Below are 17966 nucleotides of genomic sequence, written 5' to 3'. Positions count from 1 at the left end.
TTAGTTAAGATGAGGATATACTCCAGTATGACTGGTGTCTTCATAAAAGAGGAGTCACAGACACACATGGCTTCCGCCACGTGAAGATGGAGGCAGAGCCACAGTGATGCTGCCACACGCCAAGGAGCACCTTGGGCTCTGGGGAGCTGGAAGAGGCCAGGAAGCATCCTCCCCAGAGGCTTCCGAGGGACCCTGGCCCTGCTGCCCTCTGCAGGGAGGACTTTGGACTTGTGGCTCCCAGAACTATGAGAACATAAATTTACCTTTTTAAAGCCACTCAGTCTGTGGTACTTTGTTAACAGCAGCCCTAGGAGACTAACCCGTCAACTGTCCTCAAATGGTCAGTCCAGTTTCATTTAAAGTTTGAATCTAGTTTCTCCTGGGCTTTGGGTAACAAATTAGCCTTCTTCCCAACACCCCAAGCCGGTGTGGGCCTAGTGGGCACGTTCACCAGCAGAGTGAGTCTCCTGGGGGCCCTGGTGGTCGTCAGGCGTGATGGCCGGCGCAGGATACCTGTTCCTGAGGGCCTGCACCTGCGGGATGCTCAGCAGAAGGGGAATCAGGAGGCCAGTTCCTCCAGATGAAACGGGCGATGGCTTGTGGCAATGAGGCTTTGATTACACATGCTCCTCAGATGTGCCTTAGATGCGGCATTTAGTCACAGTGTTCATAAGCCACTGGAAGTTGTAATTACCATTTGAGGGGCATAGTCACTGTTGGTTCTTCCTGCTGTGTGAAGAGTTCTGTGTTGGCTTTTATCCAGCATGTTGGGATCTGGGGAGTTTCAACCATTGGTGTGTAGTGGCAAAAAAGAACTTCTTGTGTGGGTGTGTGTTTTACAGTTTTTAAAAATAAAATAATTGAGCTTTGCTAATTTGTACTATATGGATTGACTATGGCAGCCTCATGGCCTTGTCACAGGCGGTGGCACATCATGACTGGGACAAGAGGCGTCCTAAGAGGTGTCCCGGTTGGGTGTCCACACCAGGGAGAGGCCGCATTGTTGCCGTCACTGGTTAGTGTGCAGAATGTTACATTGCCATCCACATGCCTGGTTTTGAGGAATTAAAGAATGTATTAACTAAGTTCTGCTAAACTAAATCTCACAAAATGGTCATGGGTCTTAAAAGATTTCCTTCAAAGAAACCGTGAATTAATGGTGAGAATAAGAATGCAGTGTAAGCAGACACTAAGAAAAATAGCGCAGGCTGCCACCTTTTCTGTCGTGAGCTCTTGGCCAGCTGCATTAAAAGGACAATGTGATAATATAATCATGTCTTACTAGAAAATGACCAAACATTTTTTACAGAAAGGTAAAAATTGACAAGATCATTTAAAATATAAATTCACATCCACTGTCATTAATGATGACTAAATGCAGTTACACTTTGATATTAGCTAATAATGTATTGAATATCCCTTAACAAAGAGTGAGACTTTAAAACCTAAGTGTCCACAACACTAAGGTAGACTTTACCAATTTTCCTGCAACTTTTTTTTTTCTTGGAAATTTCAAGTATATGTAAAACAGAGTACAAAGTACTGTGAACCCAGGCCCATTCCCTGCTTCATTCAGTGTTTAGAGTCATGGGCAGTCCTGTTTCCTGCTACCCATTTCCCCACCTACTCAGCGATTATTTTGAAGTAAATTCTAGATATCATACCATTTCATAAGTATTTCAATAGCTTCTTTGAAGGATGACTCTTTAAAAAATAGCACATGCCATTTTTACTGAAAACAGATAACCAATGAAGGAATCTTTAATACCACCAAATATCCAGACTATTTAGATGTCTCTTAATGCTTCATAATTTTCTTTTGTGGGTTTTTTTTTGTTCATATCAGTGTCTAAAGTCCATATGATGCAGTGCATATGGTTGCTGTATCTCCTAAGTCTTTTTTTAAAAAATAAATTTTATTTTTTAGAATAGTTTTAGGTGTACAGAAAAATTGAGATGCTACTATAGAGAGTTCCCACATGCCCGGTACCCAGCTCCCCCCACTGGTAACATCCCCTACATTAGTGTGGTGTTATTTGTTACAATTAATTAACCAATACTGATGCATTATAATTAGCTAAAGCTGATACATTATTTAAATTTCCTCAGTTTTCCCTAACGTCGTTTTTCTGACCCAGGGTCCCATCCAGGACACCACATTACATTTAGTCGTCATGACCCCTTAGGCTCTTCTTGGATGTGACCATTTCTCAGACTTCTTTTGTTTTTGATGACGTTGAAAGTTTGAGGAGTGCCGGTCAGGTGTTTTGTAGTTTGTTCCTCAGTTGGGATTTGTCTGATGTTTTTCTCAGGTTGAGGCTGGGATGTGAGCTTTTGGGAGGAAACCACAGAGGTAGAGTGCCATTTTCATCACATCACATCAGGTGCCTCCTGTCGACATCACCTGCTGCTGTGGTGTTGATTTGGTCACCTGTCTGAGGTGGCAGCTGTTAGCTTCTCCGCTGCTCAGTGGCTCTTGTTGCTCCCTTTGCAGGCTGCCCGCTCTGGGAGGAGGTCACCGTGTGCAGCCCTCACGGACCAGAACGCTAGGCTTTACCCTGGTTTCCTTCTGCCCGAAGAATTTCCCTGAGCAATTCTTTTAGTCCCCTGGCAACAAATTCAACATTTATTTATCTGAAAATTGTTTTTATTCATTTAACTTTTGATTTTGAAATAACTGTTGAGTAACAGGTAGTATCAAAAATAGTGCAGAGGTCCTGCCATCCTCCTGATGGTAACATCTTACATAAATGTGTTACTGACCTGGGTTCTAGGACTCTAATCAATAGAAATTGATAAGAGGCCAGATGAGGAACTCAGGCAAGGCATTATTGGGGTTCGTGCTGCAGCAGGAGGGAGTGAGAACAAGAAACAGGTGCCCTTCCTCGGTACCTTAGATGGGGTGATGGTGGGGGCAGGTCCGTGGTTCGGGCTGGAGGGGCAGCTTAGGTGGCCTGCCCACCCCCTTGGTGGTGCTGTGCGCAGGGATCACGCGCAGGACCCTGCTTTTGCTCCTCAGAAGTGGCATTTGGGTTTTGGCTTTTTTGTATCTGTTGTTCCTAATCTGCCCCAACTGGGCATGTGTGCAGTTATTTTTAGTCCCTTATAGTTTCTTTGTATTCTGTTGCTGGAGGAGACATTTGACCAGGTGTAAGCACTGCAACAAAGGGTCCCCCAGGTCCTATAGCCTGTCTCAGATGTAGCCAGGAAATTGAAATTGGCACAATCCACAGAACTCAAGAGTTCACCATTTTACATGCACTCATTTGCGTGTGTGTGTAGTTCTATTCAGTTTTACTGCACATGTGGATTTACATAACCAAACCACCATCAAAATACAGAGCTGTCCCACCACCACAAAGATCTTCCTCATGCTATTCTTCTTTTCCTCTTCATTTTTGAAAGGTTTTTTTTTTTTTTTTTTTGCTGAATATAGAATTTTAGGTAGTCAGTGGTGTGTGTGTATGTAAAGATGTTCCATTTTCTTCTGCCTGTGTTTTTTTCTGATGAGAAATCAGCTATAATCTTGTTAGTTCCTTTATATAATATGTTCCCTGCCACCTATCTGCTTGTAAGATTTTGTCTTTATTTTTGGTGTTTAGAGTTTGACTATGATGTGTGTAGTTTCCTTTGCTTTTATGGTGTTTAGGGTTTCCTGAGCTTCGATTTGTGAGTTACTGGTTTTTGTCCAGTTTGGAAAGCCTCCCAGCCAACATTTCTTCAAGTATTTTTTCCTGCCCCATTCTCTCTCTTCTTTGGTTCTGAGACTCCAATTTCACACATATTAGACAGTTTGATAGCTTTCTACCAGTCACTAAGTCTCTTTATTCTTTTCTCTATTTTTCCAATTTCTAGTTTAATAATTAAAAAAATTTGGATAACATGTTTTTCAGTTCTAGGATTCCCATTTGATTCTATTTTGTAGTTTCCATCTCTCTCCTGAAGTCCTCCCATCTCTACCAAACATCCCCATATAGATTCTTTACCAGACATATTATAATTATTTTAAAATCTTTGTCTCCTAGTTGTAATATCTTGGTCATTCATAGGTCTGCTTTTATTGAATGACTTTTCTCTTGGTTATAGGTCATTTTTTTCTTTTCATATCTAGTAGTTTATATTTCATAATGGGAATTATGGATGAAATGTTTAAAAGTTCTGGATTCTGTATCTTTTTTTGAAGCCAGTTTAGTTTTGAGTTGTATTTGTATGTGGTGAAAGGTATGGATCAAAGCTTCTATTATTTTTTGCACATGAATATCCAGTTGTTCCAGCACCATGTGTTGAAAAGACTCTTCTTTCTCCACAGAATTTCTTTTGCATCTTTGTCAGAATTCAGTTGCCCACGTGTGTGTGGTTCTATTTCTGGACGCTCTTCTGTTTTGTTGATATGTTTGTATGTCATTACATCAACACTATATTGTCTTGATTATTGTAGCTTTATAATTTTGACATCAGGTAGTTTTATCCCTTGTTCTTTTTCAAAGTAGTTGTGGCTAATCTAAGACCTTTACATTTTCAAATGCATTTTAGAATCACTTCATCAGTTTCTACAAAAAGCCTGCTGGGATTCTGATTGGCATTGTTTTCAGTCTATAATCAATTTTGGGAGGAATTACATTTTAGGCATACTGAGTCTTCTGTCCCTAGGTATCACTCCCCTTCCTTAGGTCTTCATTAATTTGCTCAGCAGTATTTAATACTTTTCAGTGTACAGGCTATACATAATCTTTTATTCAGTTTACTCTCAGTATTTCATATTTTGATGCTATTATAAATGGGATTTAAAATTTTCAATTTTCGATTGCTTGTTGCCTGTATACAGAAATACAATTGATTTTTGTTTATTGATTTCTTATCCTAAAACATTGCTAAACTCACTAGTTTTAGTAGATTTTTTGTAGACTCCATTGGCTTTTCTACGTAGGTAATCATGTATTTACTCGTTGCTTTCATTTTTGGACGCTTAATATAATTTTCTTGCCTTATTGCACCATGATGCTGAATAGAACTGGTGAGAGTAGATATCCCTGTCTTGTCCTTGATCTTTGGGGGCAAGCAGTCCAAATTTCACTGTTAAGTGTGGTGTTTATTTGCTTGAGGATAAGATACAGTTGGTTCAGACTCTCATACCATAGCAAGAGATGTTCATATCTTAAATCATTATGAAAAAAGAAATGTTGATAGGTATGCCAGATTTATTCCAGAAATGGCCTATCAGCAAGGCAAGGACTTGAGTTCTGAATGAGCACCGCAGGTTTGAATTCCTGCACTGCTTCCTAAAATCTGCACAGCCCTGAACAAGCCATGTGCCTCCGGGGCCCATGGACGAGGCTGGGTGAGCCAACGCGTGGGGAGGCTTAGCCATCTCGTCCCTTTACTTTGCCTGCCTTCTCTTCTCTTTTGGGATTGGTTTAAATGCTTGATTCTGTCCTCATTGTGACGTACAGTATATATGGTATAGCGCTGACTATAAAGTTTCCCTTTAACCTTCTTTTCAAATTATTCTGTGATGTTTACTTTTTCCTGAATTCTTTCATAATAGCAGTTCACTTCTTGCAACTTGTTCTTTAACGTGGTTTAAGATTTTATTTCCAAGGAAAGGCCAACCTTTCCTTTGATTTTGATTGAGGAAAGATTAGCTACACAAGTCTTTAGAAATTAAAGCGAGTCAACAAAACACAAACATGAAGGGAGTATCAGAAGCTTCCCTGAACTCAAAGGTTCCTGTCTCAGAACCTCTAAAGTTGGGAGGACTCTTACTGCTCAGCCTTGAAGGAGGTATCCTTGAAGAAAAGAAAACCAACTACAGTAGTTAAGTGGAGAGAGGAACAGCCAGCTGGAGACAAACCAATGAAACAGAGGCAGCTCTTGGCTGGAGGAAGAAAGCGGTCTGACCTCAGTGTGCTGTGCAGAGGTCTCCCCTGAACTGGGCAGAGCCAGGCTTGGTTCTTAAGTCTTCTTTGTTAGTCGGATGTCAGCATGAAGTCAGGGTCAAAAAGGAAACTTACAAAATGGATTGGGTGTTTTAATAAAAAAGATGATCTGCTTAGATAAACTACCAGAAAGAAGCCAGCTGCTGAGGCCTGGGCACAGCGGGAGAGGGCGAGATGCTATGCGATCTGACGTTGGCACCTAGGAGTGGCCATGACACCGAGCCTCCGTCTTCATTGTACCAGAACTAGGTGTCCTTGGGCTCTGGTCGCAAAAGGCATCTGGTGATTGGGATGCAGGTTTTCCAGGGAGGGAGACACAAGGTTGAAGTCAGAGCTGGTGTTTCAGCGAGTTTTCCTGTGTCTGATTTGTGAGATGGAGGTCAGCAGTTCAGGCGCAGGGATGTCTAGAGAACAGGGTACCTGATTTTTTCCCTCAGCCTTCTTGCGGGAAGGAACCTCAGCTTGCTTTGAGAGCTGAGTATTTGTACTGTGCCTGTGCTTAAGTTGATGTCTAAAGGTAAATTTTAATGCAAGTGTTTATTTAGCCCAAGAAATAAATGATAAGGTGATCCACAGTGAGATGGAATTTTCAGGGTCTCCTGTGAAGGTGTGTTAAGCATGTTCCATGTGTGGACTTGCAGCTGTGCCAGCTTTGCAGGTGATTTTATGTGAAAAACAATTTTGGAGCCTGTTCTAGATTTCTTTGTGATAATAAAATAATTCCATAAAATTGACTTTCCAAGTGTTTCCCTATGGGTAGGAATTTTCTCCTTAGAGTGCTATTATGCAAAGCAGGATTCCCTTTTCGGTAGAAATGCTCTGGAAGGTAATGGGACAAGGGTCAAATGGACCCATAGAATTCACCCGTGGATTATTTCAATTGTTTCCTTTCCCAGAAAGGCTGCTTGCTGAGTTTTTCTTCCAAAAACAGGTGGATTTATTTAGGAAGTAACAGATGTAACCAAAATACTAAGAAGATTCTAATTAAGGGGAGAGTTTCTAAGCTCAACACATCCCCGTCTGGATACTCTGTCATGGGGGCCATCCTGTGAAGTGTGGGGTGTTTTGCGGCATCTGTGGTCTCTACCAACCAGATGCCAATAGCACACACTCCCTCTCCACCCCTCAGTGGTGACAACCCAAGATGTCTCCACTCTGCCACTTGTCCTCTAGGATCAAAATCTCCTGGTATTGAGAACCAGTGGTTTAAGAGGACTGTTCATGCACAAATGTTTCTCTAAGAAAATGTTACGAGAAATGTTATCAGCTCAATACATTTATAAGTTTTTCTTAGAGATTAGAATACAAAACAGAACAGATGCCCTCCATTTCTGGATGTGGTGTTTCTGCTTTCATATTCATCGCTTTTGTTCATAACAATCTTAGGAGGTGCTGTCAGCTTCTTGGTGCGAGGGCCAGAGTCACAGTGGGTGCCGAGGTGACCCCATGGCCCGCAAGGTCCTGGCGAGCGTCAAGGTGAGAGGGCAGTACAGGCACTTGAGGCTTGTCCAGTAAGGGTTTCCAAGGTGGGTTCTATCTCTCAAATCGTATAGATGTTTCCCCGTAGAATCCTTCCTTCACCTGGCCTTCAAGTGCCACTTTTCCTTATTCCTAGAAGGCCAAGAGAAGCACATGTACTGTAACCCAGCCCTCTTCGTTTGCCAGAAACAACTCTTAGATGGAAACAAAAGGATAACGGATCTTTGTTACTTGTACCCTGACCACTCCACTTAAGCCAACGTGTGCAACACTTACAGGTCTGCTCCATGCCCTGATGTGCTTGACCTGTCTGCACAACTCAAAACCCTTAAAAAAAAAAAAAAAAAAAAGTACGCCTGAGGCGGGGTCAGGGACCTGCAGGACATGTGTGCCTTGTGGGAAGAGAAAATGTTAACATGGTTCTCTGTAAGTGGCCCCAAACTGTCTTCTGAAGCAGAAGATACACAGCATGACTCCGATACATCGTCCATCGTCTGTGCACTCGGGTAAGCTGCACAAACGGGTGGATTGAGAACAGATACAGTTTCAAAATTGTGTTGTTTTAGCAGACTTGTTCCCTTTTTCCAAGTATTTTTTTCCTTTTTTTAAATTGAAGTATGGTTGATTTACAGTACTAGTTTCAGGTGTACAGCAAAGTGATTCAGTTACACATATTCTTTTTCAGATTATTTTCCATTATAGGTTATTACAAGATATTGAATATAGTTTCCTGTGCCCGATAGTAGGTCCTTGTTGTTTATCTATTTTATACAGAATAGTGTGCATCTGTTAATACCAAACTCCTAATTTATCCCCTCTTCCCCTTTGGTAACCATAAACTTGTTTTCTATGTCTGTGACTGTTTCTGTTTTGTAAATAAGTTCATTTCTATCATTTTTTTTTAAAGATTTGTCTTTCTCTGACCCTACTTAGAATGATAATCTCTAGGTCCATCCATGTTGCTGCAAATGCCATTATTTCATTCTTTTTTATGGTTGAGTAGTATTCCATTGTGTATATATACCACATCTTTATCCATTCATCTGTCATTGGACACTTAGGTTGCTTCCATGCCTTGGCTATTGTAAATAGTGCTGCTGTGAATGTTGGGGTGGTATATCTTTATGAATTAGAGTTTCTTCTGGATAAATGCCCAGGAGTGGGATTGCTGGATCATATGGTAACTCTGGTTTTTTTAGGGAAACATCCATATTGTTATCCATAGTGGCTGTGCAAATTTATATTCCCACCAAGTGTAAGTGAGTTCCCTTTTCTACACACCCTCTTTATTACTTGTAGACTTTTTGATGATGGCCATTCTGACTGGTGTGAGGTGATACCTCGTAGTTTTGATTTGCATTTCTCTAATAATTAGTGATGTTGAGCATCTTTTCATGTGTCTCTTGGCCATCTATTCAGAAATGTCTGTTTAGGTCTTCTGCCCAGTTTTTGATTGGGTTTTTTTGTTGTTGATGTTGTTATTGAGTTGTATGAATTGTTTGTATATTTTGTAAATTAAGCCCTTGTCAGTCTCATCATTCACAAATGTTTTCTCCCATTCCATAGGTTGTCTTTTTGTTTTGTTCATGGTTTCCTTTGCTGTGCAAAAGCCTGTAAGTTTGGGTCTCATTTGTTTATTTTTGCTTTTATTTCCTTTGCCTTGGGAGGCTGAGCTAAGAAAACATTGCTATGATTTATGTCAGAGAATGTTTTTTCTATGTTCTTTTCTAGGAGCCTGAAGAATTTTAATCACTGTATGTTGAAATACATAATATTTTAAAGAAGTTCTTGAACAAGATGGTAGATAGTCAGATTTATTTTAATTTTTCAATCTGCAAAAAAAAAAAACCAAACCCAAACAAAAAACCAAACTATACTCATATATATACAGTGTCAACATTTTCAGAGCACTTATATTAGGAAACTTTGTGTTTCTCCTCAACCATATGACAATACCGTATATGCCACAGTAAAATTTACAAAACAATCGCGTCAGCAGTCACACAAACATCATGATTTTCATGTCAAAACACAAGAAAAAATAGACATCTTCCCGGCACTTTGTCTGCAGCCCTGCAGAGCAGGTTCCCACGTGTGCTGTTAGAAACTTCAGCTTTTAAAACCTAACAGTGGCTGTTGAGAAGTCATATCCTTTCCAGATCCAAACTTAAATAATGAGAAATCTGCCCTTTTAAAACAACAACCAATGATTTGTTAATGGGTAGTGAAGTTTACCCACAAAAGATGTGTAAAAAATTGCATGAAAGTAAAAATAAATAAAGCTGTTGTAAAGCAGTCTTGTTTACACTATAGTTCAGAACGGAACACTTAAACATAAAACCGTCATTAAAGTTTTATAAAGTAATTATTTATATTCAAATTATAGCTGTTCAACAAATCTAATGAAAACAAACTGATTTGGTAAAGGTTCAAAGCCATTCACGCTCCAGCAGGGTCACTTCACAAGTATGCGCCCCAGTTGCAATGGGTGGGCAGTAGTGATGACATATCGCTGTTCCGACATAAGGCACTAGATCTGAATATGCCATACACTCGCCTTATGTCATATTACCTGTTAGGTACCAGTGACTTCTTTAAAATGAAAAATAATAGAAATTCAGGACAGTGCACTTTAATGACTTACAGCATTTGAACTCTTTCAGACAGTGGTCTGAAAACAGTCTTTTAATGCTAGGTTGAATCTTCAGACACACAAGATCTTTCTTTTTTATGTTTAGTTTCAACATCACTGGAAAAAGTACCCATCACTAAACCCTGATCCACATTCTCAGCCATTTTACTCTGTTCTCTCGCGGTCGGTGTTCGTGAGGCAAAGCGCGACCAGCATCTGTGTTCAAGTTCTCCTGCAGGGCCCCTCCACTCACGGCCGTCATTCGCTTTCCGTCTCCTTCTGTTTGGCACCTGTCAGGACACGGAAAATGGGAAGTTTGAAAGTAACACAAAAACACGCTGCAGCTGTGCAGGTCCCACAGGAGTGCAGTGGTGGCTCCCCACCCCGTGGCTTCTGCCTGTCCCTGCAGTGCCTTAGGAGAAAGTCCCAGAGGCTGCAGGGGCCTGAGATGTGGTCAGTGAGCAGGTGGGCGCCAGGCTGCCCACCCCCACCTACCATCACTGCCACACACTTTTAACCCCTGTTACATGTTGTAATTCTAAACACACACGGTTTAATTTGGAAAAGAGGGTTCTGTTAAAAATTTTTCAAAGAAATATGTACTTAAGTTTTAGTGAAGGTGCAGAGTATTTCTGTTGAACATACTTATAAACATGTAAAGCACTGTAACAAGTTTAAGGAAAACTGCACATAGCACCTACTCTCATCTGGCCCAGATACTTCAACGTGGGTTGAGAGGGCAGCTACCATTTTTTTTATTACAGTAGTTTCTCTGTCTTCTCATCAGAAACTAGATTTTTAAATCTAACACTTTTAAAGACTGTTAATCTCTTTGAAAGTTAAGGGGCTAAAAAAATTGTAGCTACTGCCATCAGACTGCTTATTCATTGGCTGCATGTGTAGACACTTAGGTTCGTTTGGAGTCTTGAGTTAAGTTTGACAATGAACTACTGCTAAAAACTTTGAAAAAGAGAAAATCTTACTATATTGAATCAGTGTGCATTATCTGGTGAAAAGAAGAACCATTGGTATCTTTTATCCACATAACAGTGAATGGCTTTAAAAAGGGTCTCTTACTGATTATTCTATAAATGTCCACCCAGCAGTGCTCGTCCTGGGTGTGCAGCTTCCTGGTGCATAAACATTGTTCACATATGGTTTTGGTTTCAGCTCAAAGTACCTTTGGAGGGACAGTGGCCTGTATCAGGCTGTTCATTCTATTGCTGAAGGAATGGAGGCTGAATGAAGTTAAGCAGCTGGCTGGCTCCTCTCAGCTCTTAGGGGATAGTGGGATTGGGCTAACAGGGCTGGACCTCTAGTTTGCTGCTAATACCACACCATCGTCCTTGTATGCGAGCATCTGATCTGATGGCTGCAAGCGGGTTCTGCTCTAGATGTTCACTAGTAAATCCAGTTATTAGGAACACTGAGCATTTTCCTAAATAAATAGCATTATACACACTGTATCACAAAGAATTCTAATTCAACTACCCCTTTTTTATTTTAAAGTACAGCCAGTTACAATGTGTCAATTTCTGGTGTACAGCACAATGTCCCAGTCATGCATATATACACATATATTCTTTTTCATTAAAGGTTATTACAAGATATTGAACATAGTTGCCCATGCTATACAGAAAAACCTTTTTAAAAAAACCTATTTTGATATATAGTGACTAACCTTTGCAAATCTCAAACTCCTAAATTCATCTCTTCCCACCCCCTTTCCCTGGTAACCATGATTGTTTACTGTGTCTGCAAGTCTGTTTCTGTTTTGCAGATGAGTTCATAGTCTTTTTCCTCTTTTTTTTTTTTTTTTTTAAGATTCCACATATGAGTGATAAATTTTTTTTCTCTTTCTGGGTTACTTCACTTAGGATGATGATCTCTAGGTCTATCTGTGTTGTTACAAATGGCATTATTTTATTCTTTTTTATGGCAGAGTAGTATTCCATTTTAGAAATATACCACAACTTCTTTATCCAGTCATTTGTCGATGGACATTTAGGTTGCTTCTGTGTCTTGACTACTGTAAACAGTGCTGCTATGAACATTGGGATGCAAGTATCTTTTCTCATTAGAGTTCCCTCCAGATATGTACCCAGAAATGGGATTCCTGGATCATATGGTAAGTCTATTTTTAGTTTTTTTAGGAATCTCCGTACTGTTTTCCATAATGGCGGCACCAAACTACATTCCCACCAATAGTGTAGGAGGGTTCCCTTTTCTCCACACCCTCTTCAGCATTTATTGTTCAGAGTTTTGAATCATGGCCATTCTGACTGGTGTGAAGTGATACCTCATTGTAGTTTTGATTTGTATTTCTCTGATAGTGATATTGAGCATTTTTTCATGTGCCTATTGGCCATCTGTATGTCCTCCTTGGAGAATTGCTTGTTTAGGTCTTCTGCCTATTTTTGGATTGGGTTGTTTGTTTTTTTGTTATTAAATTGTATGAGCTGTTTATATATTCTGAAAATTAAACCTGTGTCAGTTGCATCATTTGCAAATATTTTCTCCCATTCTGTAGGTTGTTGTCTTATTCTGCTTATGGTTTCCTTTACTGTGCAAAAGCTTGTAAGTTTAATTAGATCCCATTTGTTTACTTTTGCTTTTATTTCTAGTGCCTGGGTAGACTGCCCTAGGAGAACACTGCTGAGATTTATGTCAGAGAATGTTCTATGTTTTCTTCTAGGAGGTTTATTGTGTCTTGTCTTATATTCAAGTCTTTAAGCAACTGTCCCTGTCTTTATAACATTATTTCTATGGTAACATACATTTCAAATCCAGCTGTGGAATAGGTTTCCTCCCTGCATTTTCACTAATGCTGACTTGCATTAATGACTTAGAATTTTTGAAATATCAAATCTGGATGGAAATTTAAACTCATCCAGATGAACAGTCTCATTCTTATGGCTGTGACACCAAGGCATAGAGAGGATAAAGAATTCTTTACCCTGAATTTGCAATGCACAAAGAATCTCGGCCACAGGGACAGAAGAGAGCTGACATTTGGCCTGACTCCATTGGACGAGCTGTGTGCCTTGGCCCAGGGCCAGCCGACTGGAAAAGGGGGTGTCCTTCTGAAGGTGCCAAGTTATGTGCCTGTGGGGATAAGCCTGCCTGGAGATGGTTCCTCGTCCTAAGGTGCACAGAGGAGCCATATGGTTGTACAATTGATCCTTGGACAACACAGGGTTAGGGCACTGCATACAGTGTATAGTTGGCCCTCTATGGCCCGATTCCTCTCCGTATCCGAGGTCCCACAGCTGTGGATTCAACCATGGACCGTGTAGTACTGCAGTGTTTACTACTGAAAAAAGTCTGCGTATAAGTGGACCCGTGTTGTTCAAGGGTTAAGTGTCTATAATGTAACCACACTTCCTGCACTGGTCCTGCTTCCGTGCTCCATGCCTGACTGTGAGGCTCGTCCAGGGTCAAATACAGCTGCATGTTCACTGTCAATGCAGTCCAGCAGATGAACAGAGTGCAATCTACTGATTCTCCTGCTCAAAGATATCTGGGTTACTTCCAGTTTTAGGTTATTACAAGTAATGCTATGAACAAGCTCACATTCTTATGTCATTTGATCATTTCATGATTGTAGAGATTATCATGAGCCATGCAAAAAAATGAAATCCTGCCATTTTCAACAACACGGATGGACTTTGAGGATATTATTACTAATAAATAAAAGAAGTTAGACAGAGAAAAGCTAAGTACCATATGATTTTGTTCATAAATGGAATCTAAAAAAACCCCACACCCGAAACCAGTGAACAAACAAAACAACACATAGATACAGAGGTCAGGTTAGTGGTTACCAGAGGCGAAGTGGGCTGAGGATGGGTGAAGTGAGTGAAGGGGTCAACTGTATGTTGACGGATGGTGGCGAGCCCTGTGGTGGTCACTCTGTAGTGCATACACATGCTGAGTTGCAATGCTGTACCCCTGAAACTTACAATAATTAAAAAAAGATTATCATGAGTTTCAGGGTCTAATATCTGAAGTTTGAAAATGATTGCAGCAAATGTCATCTCTAGACTTTCTGATCAGTAGACATGGGCTTCTAACCATTTCCAGGGCTTGCTGTGAGTCCCTGCTCGGCTGGAACCACACCCAGTGCTCAGTGCCGCCTGCTTCTCGCTGGTGGGGAGATTCCTTCAGGGCGGGTATCTTCAGTTACAGACCAGCTATGAAAACCAGTCTTAGCTAATTTGACTGATTTCTGAACTAAAGAAAAATCAATACCCTCGTAAGTGTACATTTTAATGTTTACCTTCTAAGAGTTCAAAGTGCACATGAGTTAGTCTCTCATCTTGGCCTTGATCTCTGAGGCCCAATCTGGGTTGTTTGTACTTAGTGCTGTGGGGGGGGGGGCGAGGGCTGGTGGTTTTAGGACCCCTTCAGCCATTACACTATTAAACACATGACACAAGGAACACCAACTCCTCCTTTCTAAAGCCCCTCCTCCACCTTCACACGCTCATCCTTGACTGTGACTTGAGGGTTTGCTTAGAGTGAATCTGGCAGAAAATGAGTTCAGTCACCAGTGTTGTTTGGCAGTGAATATAGCTTCCATACACTTCTGTTGGAAAGAAGTTTGTTTAGGGCATTTGATTTATACACTCAGAACACTAGTAAGGTTTTTTTTTTTTTTTGGATAGATGGTTTCAATAAAAAGATCCCAAAGAATCTCCCTCCTGTTTTCCGGTTAGTAGTTCTAAAAATACAGCAAAATTCTTTTTTTTTTTTGGAGGGGGATGGGGGAGGAAAGTAATTAGGTATTTATTTATTTATTTCTAGAGGAGGGACCGGGGATCGGACCCATGACTCTCGAGCATGCTAAGCATGCGCTCTACCGCTGACCTATATCCTCCCCCGCAGAAGATCTTAACTTTTTAACGGGAAAGGTTATGAGCACGGCAGTGAATCCTCGATAATTCAGGCACTTCTGGGCGTCAAGAGGATGCTAAGTCAGAATACTTTGTGTAAACTTTTCTCCCTCAAGCAGAACAGTAAAACTTCAAAACCACAGAGAAAATGAAAATGGTTTACAAAGTAATGCACAGAAAGCTGTTGGCTGCAGCAGGGCGGGGGGAAGCTGGGCTTGATGCACCTGCTTTTTCACCCCCCACCCCCATCCATGTATAGGAAAGGTCAGACACTGGCATCTGTACCTGCAGGTGTGAGTATCAGGGCTTGCAGAATATCTGACAGGGAAATAATGCCCACGATGCTATCTGCTTCATTTACTACCACCAGCCGATGGACCTGCAGCAAGAGAAAAGGAGGCCACGTGTGGAAGCTTAAATGAATGGTTTTAAAATGGACATTAGGAAAAAATCTTTCATGTACTATACAATGAATAGATCCCACAAACGAGAGGAAGGAACAGCGCACAGAACCATGCAGTGGTCTTGGCTCTGTTAAAATGCAACGCTGGTTTGCTTAACTACTTTTAAGAAAAATCAGCCAGCTAGGTCCTGCTGAGTTTTCAAATTTCAAAATTATTAATATATGATAGATACAACTCAAAACATGAAGTGTAACAGTAGCTACTTTATGTAACTATAATATTCTCTTAAGTGGTTTTTGATTTTTTAAACTTATATTTCAGTTTCTAATAATTATCTGTTAACTGTGTCACATGGGAGAGAAGTCCAAATGAGCAGTGAAAGTAACAGGTCACTGCTCGTAGGTTTTTAATTTTTTCTCTATGAAGTTCATATATTAAGAATAACATTCAGAGGATAATGAACTATAATAAAACAAAACAGATTATATTCATGTCTTACCTTCTACTTGAAAATCTTTTATAAATGAGTGGGTAAGTTCTGAGGTATTACTACAACAAAGCGTCCTTAAAACAGGAAGGAAGGGAGAAAGCATCGTGCTCCTCTGACTGAAAGGCTTTAGAGTTTAGGCCCAAGGCAACCACATGCCAGTCGGTTACCCTGGAGATCCTCCTCTCCTTACTGAACAGTTAGGCCCCCCAGTGGTACAGAACGAGGGGCACAGAAAGGAGATGGAAGGAGGGGGAAACTGTTTTTATATTTTTGTCTCTGAGACTGTGTTGGTGCCGCTTCTGACATCATAGCTTGCTTTTAGGTTCATAAAGAAATCAGTGTCATCTTTCTCATGCCAATCAACCTAAACGTCTTTTAAAAGCTTCTCTAGAAAAACACAGGCTCTTCAGTAACCCTGTGCTATCACACAGTTATCTATTAACTATAAGTATACGTTGATGATTTACATCCAGGGCCAGAGACTGCTTTATATTCTATACCAGACACATTTTACTCCTGACATGCAATACTGATAATTAACCACCTATGAAGCATTAAAGGTCAGGGGGAGCTGTTTCACTCTGAAGTAGTTCTGCCAGACAGAAATGACTACCCAAAATATTTTCTTGCCCTTGAAGTTTAGTTCCCTGTCTAAAAGTTAGTGGTCATATAAATAAACCAAATCATCACTGATACCTTTCTCCTAACAAAATATGCTGAAGCTAAAAACTGGCCTTTGTCCCCCATTAAGGAGTCAGCTGATGAAAGAAATTATTTTAATGAGGAAAAAGGTCACGATGGATAACTTGAGAAAACTTTAACGACCCCTTCATTCTCCTCAGCGACCTCGCTCACACTACAGTGGGCTCTGTGCTGCTCCCAGATGAGCCTAACACGAGCCAGTCGCTTCCTTTGCCTGCCAGTCACACACGCTCGCGGGGGCCTTGGGAACGCGGAGCAGTGCTGGTCCCTCCACCTCCCAGGCCGCTGGGCCCAGCCGTGCTAACGCTGTGGCGCGAGTCTGTCTAGCCTCTTCCATGCATGTGCACGTGTGTTAACACGAAGAATCATACTACGTATAGTATTGGCTTTTTCTCTTAGCAATATATTGTTTTTCCATATCAACAGTATTCTTAAACATGATTTTTAATTGTTATCAAGGATTCCATCAGATGGATGTCCACTGTCCTTGTAATTAGGGAGGGACGCCTTTCCTATTTCTGCTTGTGATCTTCAAAAGGCATATAATTCTAAGGACAATAAAAAGTTTAGATGTATTCCTAAGTCAGCTAAAACCCGCTGGAAAACTAGTGATGGATGTTAAATTTAAGTAGAAAAAGGAAAGACTTCATGTTGAGAATCTAGTGAAACAGGTTAAAAATCACGGCTGCTGAAGTGAGTCAGTCCGGGAGAGGACGGAGCAGGGCGGACCTCTTCGACGCACGTGATGGGAGCAGGGCCGGCGGGCTTCTGCCGCGATGGCGCCTGAAAGGGGGCTCTGTGCGCTGTCGAACAAACCACTTGACAGGTAACTTCCAGAAAGCGGGCTAAGGTTGCTGTGATTAGCCTAAAAATAACCAGGTGCTTTTCTTCTTGGACTGTACTGTTGCATTTATAATAAAAAGTATCAAAGCAGACTCACTATGAATTAATTTCGCCTAATTAGAGGTTGTTCCAGAAGGAATGCAATTGCATCCTTCAGTCCTAAAGTGATAAGGAGTGACAGAAAGGGGTAGGAATGTTGTCCTCTTTAACAAGAAAGGAGAGAAATTATTTGGGGCATGGCTGTACTGAATTAAGATGCACTATAAAATGATTTCACTCATCTTTATGCAAAGCATGCAAAAAAACATCCTACAGGCACAAGTACGGGGGCCACAAGTGCTGAGGGGTCAGGAGAGGAACGGACTATTTACTACTTATCTAAATACTGGTGGGAAGAGAGACAATTACTTTAACTTAAATCAATAAAATGTACTCTGATCTTTTTATCATTCACTTTGTTAAAACCAAATAATGACACATTTTTAGCTTTAAATTCATTCATACTCTAATGAAACAAAGTTCTGTTTTCTCGGGTATGTTTTAAAACCATGAAAGTTTCTTACCAGTTTATTTGATTCAACTACG

The 17966-nt window shown here is 40.7% G+C and overlaps 1 protein-coding gene across 11 annotated transcripts in view; it reads right to left on the bottom strand.

Annotated features, from left to right (window-relative positions):
* Positions 1 to 9213: 9213 nt before the first annotated feature.
* The window catches only part of PRKAG2 (protein kinase AMP-activated non-catalytic subunit gamma 2), a 240974-nt gene continuing 232221 nt past the window's right edge, over positions 9214 to 17966 (bottom strand). For 10 of the 11 annotated variants that reach the window (XR_004321209.1, XR_004321210.1, XR_004321211.1 and 7 more), the window contains 3 exons: positions 15228 to 15321; positions 13872 to 14004; positions 9214 to 10337 (listed from right to left, as the gene is read on the bottom strand). Coding sequence is in view for 1 of the 11 variants with exons in the window: in XM_032483075.1 (XP_032338966.1) it covers positions 10306 to 10337; positions 15228 to 15321 (126 nt within the window). In the remaining 10 variants the exon portion in view is untranslated. The remainder of the gene's footprint in view (positions 10338 to 13871; positions 14005 to 15227; positions 15322 to 17966) is intronic. The other variant, XM_032483075.1, reaches the window with a different exon arrangement.

Source organism: Camelus ferus, chromosome 7 (assembly GCF_009834535.1).
Source record: "Camelus ferus isolate YT-003-E chromosome 7, BCGSAC_Cfer_1.0, whole genome shotgun sequence".
In the NCBI taxonomy this organism is placed as follows: Eukaryota; Metazoa; Chordata; class Mammalia; order Artiodactyla; family Camelidae; genus Camelus; species Camelus ferus.
Note: the sequence above shows the minus strand (reverse complement) of the source record. Positions and strands in the feature narration are given on the sequence as shown.